Below are 9,184 nucleotides of genomic sequence, written 5' to 3'. Positions count from 1 at the left end.
GGCAGGCGGGAATCGAACTCATGCGGAAGTGGCTTAAGCTTCTTAGTGCTGTGTTTTAACCCGCTGCGCCACCAGGAAGGGCCAGGATTGAATTTTTACTGGTCAGTTGGGAGTATTGAACATTCTCTAGGAAATGGCTTCATGACAGAATCTAGGCTGGACTTGGGAAAGACCTTTCAAGCATCTGTGTTCTTCCTGGGAGAGCATATATACACACACACACACACACACACACACACACACGTATACATACTCACATATACATATATACACATATGTACACATACACATACATATGTGTGTGTGTATGTATTTAAAGGTATTTATTTATGCATACAGAACTGGGGTACAGGCCAGGGATGCAGGGGCAGTGAGTTGTGAGAAGATCTGCCAGAGACAGAGTGGGAAGCAAAATAAGCAGACCAACGAAGGGGAGCAGCTGGAGAGACAGGAGAGGTCTGCCACACCACATCGATCACCTCCTGGGTGGGGATCAAACTGTCACTAAAGTGGCTGCCGCTTGCTTACAGTGCTCACTTTAACCTGCTGCACCACCAGGGAGGGCCCATGGGAGAGCGTATTTTTCTCTAAGTGGTGACACTTTCTCTAAGATCACTTCTTACTCCTGGTAAGGAGTAGAGAAAGAAGAGAGCTTGAAAGGCAGAGCTTTCTGGAATCACTCTCAAAGAAATGGAAGTGAAATTCTGAGTGTTTGGGGCTGGGAGTGCCCCTTGGATTGATGTGGAATTAGCCATGGTGATTAGCCAGAATTAGCCAGCAGATGAGTCTGAGATGCCACATGACCCATGAGAAACTGGATCTGGTGAGTGGTCTCTCCCTGCATATGTCTTCTGGGGAAATTGAGATTGTTATGACAGAGTATGTCATCTTTGGTATCCTGATTAATCTTTTTTTTTAAGATTTATTTATTTATTCATACAGAACTGGGGTACAGGCCAGAGATGCGGAGGGTGAGAGGATTCACCAGGGACAGAGTGGAGAGCAGAACAGGCAGATCGAAGAAGTACACTGCTGAGGGGAGCAGTGGGTGGGTCAGGAGAGGTCTGTCACGCCATGTGGATCTCCTCCAGGGCAGGCAGGGATCGAACTCATGCGGAAGTGCCTTAAGCCTCTCAGTGCTGTGCTTTAACCCGCTGTGCCACCAGGGAGGGCCCTGATTAATCTTTTTTATATGTCAACTAGAAAAAAGTGACAAAGATTTGTATTTAAAATAGTTCATTTGAGGAATGACCCTCAAAATAAAAAATGTCCAGTTTTAAAATTATAATGAACACAAAAAACAACTTGGTCACTTTTCATTCAGGAGCCTTTTTGTTTTTTTGCAATGACATGGGTGCCATTATTATGAATATCAGTTATTGTTGTCCTAGTGAAGTGTGGAAGTGCTGCTTAATAGAATTCTTGGTTAATAGAATTAATTTTATATGAATAAATTCTGGAAAACTGACTTAGAGTGAAATATTCCAATAGAAATTAGGGGAACATCAATGTGTCTTTCAAAAGTTCTACAAAGAGAACACATCATTTCAATAAAAAGCCTTACCAATATTTTTCAAGTGCCACATTTTAAAGTTATGGCCTAGTTTAAGTTGGTATAATAAAATGCTTGATATATTGTGTTAACTGGCCTTGGATTTTAAGAAGTCTACTCCTTCCTTGCACTTCAAGTCTTTACTAATGCAGTGATCACTATTGCTAGTCATAAAACAATTTTGTGTAACTGCAGGTTCAGAAATATTTTCTAAGTTGTCAGTGACAAAAAGATGAAACACTGAAATTTCACTATTAAGCACATTTATCCATTTTTAACAGTTTAAAACTCTACATATTTACAATCTACCTATATAGACAGTATCTATCAAAATTTAGTTGATTAAATATAACTGAATTAACCAGAATAGGATTTCACTCAACCATATTACATAATAAAATGTTTGATATAAAAAGCATAAGAAAGCACTAGAATAAATACTTCCATATAAAATTTGTATCTAGTTAGCAAGAAAGTATAACATATTTGTCTATGTACATTTGTCTATGTACATTTGTCTATGTACATTGTTAATGCAGTAAATACTTGACATGATGATACCAGTTTCTCTGTAATGTTCACTGGGAAAGCACACCCAGCAAATCTGCAGTTTAACTAAGCTTTGTATACTATGTGGTCCCTAGCACGGGCCTGGTACATTACAAGTTCTCAGTAAATGTTTAAATTCATTAACCTAACAAGGCTTACTCCATCTATAGTAATGATTTCAAGTGGTGAGGCCTTCAACTCAAGAAGACATAGATTCTAATTGCACCTTCGCCTCTTGTGAGCTATTGAACATTGGGCAGGCTCTAGAGTCTTTCTCATGAGTTTCCATACTTTAAAATGATATTTTTGGAATAAAATAAATAGTATTATTACTTTCCAACTTTTCCTTTTATAGATACATTTTCTGAGGACAGCAAAAAGTTATGTAGAAGTATCTCTTTAGCCTATACTAATTAATTTTGAACATTCCAATACCTGGAACAGTATCACAAGCCATTTTATTGCATGTCAACCCCCTTTACACACACACACACACACACACACCTCACTTTTCCTCCTGTGCATCAGTAAATCTAGAGATAACCAGTGGAGGAGAACTATAATGCTAACAGGAATAAGGGAGCAAAAAGAAAATATGCATATTGGGTTCACTGACCTTTACTGACAAACTTGGAAAATAATATCTTTTCAGGTGAACTCAAAGAAACAGACACGTCCCATAATGGACGCCTGTGACCAGCACTGATTGCAATGTAAGCATTGCTTGCATCCTTACTCTGCACACCGCTCCATAGGCATCAAGGCAAATCTGCAGCGAGCTTCACCTTTTCACCACTGGCTATAGTTAAGTTTTACTAGTAAAGTTTTCATCAGCAACACTATTCTCAGCACATTATTCTATGCTCTGATATTTACATTTTGCATCAGGAGTGCCTTTTGCCTTCTGAGAAGTTGCCTTCAGCAAGGCTTAACTTAAATGAAGAATTCCTAGACAATAGATGAAGAAGCATTCTAACAAAATAGAATGAGAGCAATTATATTAATTATAATAAGGTCAAAGTAACTTTGAATAGCCCAATCTGTATGTCCTTGAGAATTTTCAAAATCCCAAAGCAAGGTGAATGAAGACAGATTAAGCAATATAAAAAACATTACATCACTCTCTTTTCCTGTGGAAAGCTCTTGATATGGTAATGATAATTTATATTGAGCTGAATCCCTGATTAAAATCTTGGTGAGTGTCTGAATTTTTTAGAAAAGTTCTGTTGCTGGCTAATCAACACAAGTGAACCAACTCTATCTTAAAGGTTTAAAGGAAACCGTATAATTTTTTATAATGATGCACACTAATTGGAGGATTATATTGTCTTTAAAATCAGAGTATTTAAAAAAGTTTATATAATGATAACTAAAATCACAACTTTCAGTAATATTTTAGTGATGGAAACACTGTTTAACTACTTTTGTAAAGTGAGCCCTTGGATGTTATATTGAATTGTCCTTACAACATGATACCATGTTTTTGGGTTCCATTAAATTATCATGAAAGGTCTTTCAGATGATAACATTTAATTTTGTTAACACTGGTACTTTATAAGTCACCAAAATGACAGTGCTGTCAGTCTCATGTAGATTTAAATGGACGGATAAAACACCATCCAATAGGTCTTAGCTACTGCACTGTTTTTTTTTAAATGACCACTCCTGAAAGACCCTCAAATAGACTTTTCCCTAAGTAATTTTACTTCTTTCTTAACACCTCCTATAAAATAAAGAAAATATCTTTTTTTTTTTTTTTTTTTTTTTTTTTTTTTTTTTTTACAGGAATAGTGAACACAATCGAGTGGAATCCAAGTTATCATAACATCCTGGGCTTACACATTCTGATTGAACAAGACAACTGTCATTCTTGACTATGGTGCAATGTGATGGCGCAGGGTGAGTGGTTAGCCTTTAGCAATACTGGATTCTCATACATAAAGGAATATATGTCTGCTCAGTCTGTGTTTACAAGTTCAAGTGAATTCAGTGGCAACTTAAAAACAACTGGACACACTGTGTCAGACAAAATACTGTCAGCTAGTCCAAAGAGATTATCTCAATCAGGTCACTGTGAGTACAGAGCATGAAAGCAGCTCTCCATAGCATATTGGTATGTTTTGTAGAAGAAAACTTGGGAGAAACTAGTGTATGTGATTTTAATCCTGTTGAGTTGGGGACTGCTTGCTTTGGCTTAGATGCAGCAGGTTTGTGAGGGCCAAGACCTTCTCTCATTTCTCTAAGCTCTATTTTCAGCTTCTGGCAACAAGGTGAGGGAAGCAAGCTTGGAGGGAGGTCAGGACAACTCACTGAGTTTTCCCTGCATGTCAGCATTCTTGTGTGTCAATTACAAAGGAATTATAAAGTCCTATGGTACAACTTAAAAACATAAAAGCAGTCACTTCAGGCACTTCCTATGACCTAGTCTCACAAGGAGAAATCCTCTAATTTTGACACTTTATAATCCAATTCCCTAAAAGAAAAAGAACTAACAAGAACTATAGAATTATCCTGTTTCTAATTTTAACTAAAGGGGTAATTCCACCCACCCCCAAAAAACCTGTTATGATACAAGTGTTTTGACGTATTTTATTTACTTACATGTATTATATTGAAGTAATACTGTATCAAAACATTACTATAAGTAGTTCAGGTATGAATCATTGAGAATCAATATGTTTATATACCACATTAAATTCGCCACTAAGAGGTGCCCTTTAAAGAATTGCAGTGCTCTAAAATGGGTCCATCCTGACATAGGGAGTCAAGAGATTCATAGAAAATTGCTGGGTAGAACTTGGAGCTTTATTTTGTAGGTCTGTAAGCTATGGTTGACACCAGAAATCCTCCCTCTGCAAAAACAAATAAGTGAACAACAAATTTTGTATGAGGATAATTTAATTTAGTGCTCTCATAAAAAATTGGAGTTTTCTAATAGAATCTTTAATCTTTTAGTAGTACTCTCTGACCTGTATGCCAATGCTCATTTGGCAGTTTGAAAATATACTCTTTCTCTGACTGTGGAAAGAGAGAGCTTGGGGGGGGGTGGGAGTGGGGTGGAGGTCAGCTGCGAGGAAAGTTACTGAAGTTCAGGCGTGCTTGACCCAGTGACACTAGCTCCGACCAACTGGTCTGGGTCATGTTACTAGTTGCTCCTGATTTTGAGCTATAAGTGTTTCTGAATTCATAGAGACGGGGGTTTAAAACCTGTGTCTTCCTTCCTTCCTTCCTTCCTCCCTCTCTCCCTCCTCCTCATCCTTCCCTCCTCCCTCCCTCCCTTCTTCCCTTCTTCTTTTCCCTCTTTCCTTCCTTCCCTCCCTCCTTCACCCCTCCCTCCTCCCTTCTTCCTTCCTCCCAGAAACATGCATTAAGCACCTCCAATGTGCCACTTACTAATTGTAGGGAAATTAGCACGAGTATGACAGTTTGGGAAGACCATTCCCTTACTTTCACCCAACCATGAATGTTCCATTTCTTACTTTGGTCTTAAGCACAGAAACACAAAGTCTGGTGACTATCTGAGACTCACCTGCTCCCTGGTGTCTTCCCACGAGCACATCTGCTCCAGCCATGCAGCCCATCCCCAGGATGCAGACAACGATGCCAATGAAGTGCACGGCCTTGTACCGGATCAGCAGGAAGAACCAGGAGAGCAAAATCACCACTGGGATCACAAAACAGTCCAGGAGCTATTGGGAGGTAAAGAACAGGATGTTCAGGAAGAAGCTCCTGAATTGATGAGTGTAATTAATGAAGATAAAGACTTGGCTTCTGATGAAAGGGTATTTCCCATGAACCTCTATGTTTCCATATAGAACCAGAACTGATGCCACTAAAAATGCCTCTGAAATAAAGACATAATTAATTTCACTTAAATATCTTCTAAGCCTTGAAAAAGGGTAGATAGATAAGATAAAGTGGTGGTGAAGATTCTTCTACCTCATGGTGTCAGGATAGCTCTGTTTCATTTTCTCAGCACCTTGCCAGACTATACAGGACCATATACTGAGCCATTTCAGATGGCCCCGTACATTAAGGGTAGTTTTGGGAATGGGGGGTGGGGGTGGTGTCTTATAATATATTTTAAAAGATTTATTTATTTGTGCATACAGAACTGGGGTACAGGCCAGAGGTGCAGGGGCTGTGAGTGGATTCACCAGAGACAGAGTGGGGAGCAGAACAGGCAGATCGTTGAAGTACACTGCTGAGGGGAGCAGTAGGTGGGTCAGGAGAGGTCTGCTGTGCCATGTGGACCACCTCCCCGGCAGGCAGGAATGAAACTCATGTGGAAGTAGCTTTAGCTTCTTCGTGCTGTGCTTTACCCCGCTGCGCCACGAGGAAGGGCCCTGTCTTATAATATTTTATACATTACTAGAATTTAGACAAAGTTACACTTACTTTCTCCCAGACAACTATCTCCCCACAACTAGTAAAAGTTACTTTAATCTGTCCCTGAAATTTCACTCTTAAAAGAAAAAAAATTCTTTCTGTGAATACAAACATTAGTCTTAAAGTTTACAATATTTATACAATACTATTGTAAAAGGAGTAAAAATGAAGAAAAATGAAGCATGCTACAGAAAACAAAGTCTATTTGCTGTCAATTTTTTACATATTTTGCATAAATGGTGAGACCCCATCTGACCCAGATGTCCAAAAGGGAGAGTTGGCCCAATCACATAATAGGACATGTTGCAATGAGAGGAACCCTGGGCCAGGTGCCTGAGATCTGAATGTGATACTAGATCTTAACTCACAGAAATGTGACCTTACAGAATCACAAACTCTGGAAGCCTCCACTGCCTGTGAGTAAAATGAAGATAACAGAACTAAGAGGGAAGGAAGCACATGGACCATGTTGGTGGACTATGGGTGATATGATGATGGAGGCACCATAGGGATGATACCCGATTAAGGTTTCCAACTGTTGCCTTAATTAAAAATCAACCAATCAATTAATTAGAAAAAAAAAACAGAAAAATAATGATGGTAATAACCTCTGCTAACTGGCCCGCAAAATCATCATGAAGCTTAAAGATAATACACGTGGGCCCTCCCTGGTGGTGCAGCGGTTAAAGCACATCGCAAAGAAGCTAAAGCCACTTCCGCATGAGTTTGATCCCTGCCTGCCCCGGTGGTGATCCACATGGTGCAGCAGACCTCTCCTGACCCACCGGCTGCTCCCCTCAGTCAGCCTGTTCTGCTCCCCACGCTGTCTCTGGTGAATCCTCTCACCGCCCCTGCACCACTGGCTGTATCCCAGTTCTGTATGTGAAAATAAATAAATCTTTAAAAAAATAATACATGTGAATGCATTTTGCAAATTACAAAGCCCTAGGTCTGCTTCCAAACACAGCTCTGGATGCTCCACAGAACTGGCTCATTCTCTGCCATGTCAGGGAAGATGCAGTGACCTCTGGATACACCACCCAAGGCAGGTTTCCATAGACAAAATGATGTCCCCCAAGACTTCAAGCCTACCAGATGGGAAGCTGATGCCCAGTTCAGCTCCTCTGCTACCGTGCGCAACAAGGGCTCCTACCCCCAGTGGTGAGGCCCAGGCAGTGACTGCTCCTGTTCCTTCACTCTCCTGCCTGTTACCGTTGATCATCTAATTTTGCCAGCTCCATCTTCTAAACGTCTCTCAGACCTACTCACTCTGCCATCTCTCATTTCTGCCCTCTGTCTTGAGCTAGCATCGTCTTCTACCTGCGACAAGCCTGTCTTCCAGCCCCTGAGTCTTCAAACACATTATCCCCCTCCTTCTAGAATACGCCATCTCTATTGTAAAATTTCCTCCTTTTCCTGTACTTACATACTTCCTCCTCAAGCTCCTTGGGCCCACAGACCAGGTCAGGTCGATTTAATGCTTTTCATATCCTGTTCTTCTCCTTTATAATGCCATTTACAATAGAACTTAATTAATATGGAGCTATTGACATAATGTCTGACCTCCCCACTATCAAGAAATCCATGAGAGCAAGTCTCTATTCCCTGCTGGGTTCACAAGAAGTACCAAGTAATAGTTATTGAACTGATACATACAAAGATTTTTAATGATCAGAAACATCAAAGTAGAGTCTCCAAGATTCAAGGAAGACTGTTTGGATATTTGCAAAGCATCTCTCTTTGTCAGAGGGACTTTTGCACTGTAAACAACACTTAGAATTCCTTCTAGCCTGAAAGCTTTTTGCGACCTGGGCTTTTTGTGTGACCTCGTGCTTCTTTATGCATTAGTTTTCTCTGCAAAATGGAATGCACATGAGTGGGCTGTCCCAGTGATGCTGGGAAATGATCAGGTGATGTTGGGTCCTATGACTGTTCACTGACCCATGCAGGTAGTGGCTGAGTCCTGGGACCGCAGCCCTCCTGGGAGCAGTATATAGGTTTGGCAGCTGGTAGGATTATAGTACAGCACAATAGTTCATTGCACAGTTAATTAGCAAGTTCATGATCTTACTAGTTGGGATAAAATGCTCTAAGACAGGTTTTACAACTGACTTCAGAAGTCATTTAAGTATATCAGGAAAATTTACTATGCAGGTAAAAACTGTTCACTGGGCATAAAGCAGTTGGTGTTTTGTATTAAAAATTAGAAATGATTGATTCAACAGCTGAAACATTTAGCCACATGCTCCACAATTGGGATTTCATTATCTGGATGAAAACCCTCGGCCAGTGGAGCTAGGGCCCGCTTTTGGATTACTCAAGGCAAAAGAGCCAACCTTTAGGGAGGGTCGAGGTGAAACTTTTTGGTCCTAAATGTCTTTAGAAACCTCAAAGCACTTGAGTCCTCGGACCCACTCCTTTAATGGTTTGACCTGAAAATACTTGCTTGTAAGTGTCTAGAAGTCTGTGGGTAGGGAAGACTTTCAGAAGGAAGATATGGGGACAAAAGAGCATAATCTAAGCCAGGGTTTCTGGGACATTTCATTTGAGAGGTTTGGTTGTCTGGTATATAGGAAGGGGTCAACAATGGGTGGCTTAATGAATTAAGAAATGGAGAGGTTTTCCTAAACTGCTAGTGGGAATGCAAACTGGTCCAACCACTATGGAAAGCTGTTTGGAAGTTTCTCAAACTGC

General features: G+C 40.3%; 1 protein-coding gene across 1 annotated transcript in view; it reads right to left on the bottom strand.

Annotated features, from left to right (window-relative positions):
- The window catches only part of SLC35F1 (solute carrier family 35, member F1), a 335,052-nt gene that overhangs the window by 30,903 nt on the left and 294,965 nt on the right, over positions 1–9,184 (bottom strand). Inside the window, exon 4 of the mRNA XM_004673810.2 lies at positions 5,631–5,790. Within this exon, the coding sequence (XP_004673867.1) occupies positions 5,631–5,790 (160 nt within the window). The remainder of the gene's footprint in view (positions 1–5,630; positions 5,791–9,184) is intronic.

Source organism: Condylura cristata, unplaced genomic scaffold (genome assembly GCF_000260355.1).
Source record: "Condylura cristata isolate star-nosed mole 26May11 unplaced genomic scaffold, ConCri1.0 scaffold00001, whole genome shotgun sequence".
NCBI lineage: Eukaryota > Metazoa > Chordata > Mammalia > Eulipotyphla > Talpidae > Condylura > Condylura cristata.
The sequence above is the reverse complement of the archived record's forward strand: the minus strand, read 5'-3'. Positions and strand labels throughout refer to the sequence as shown.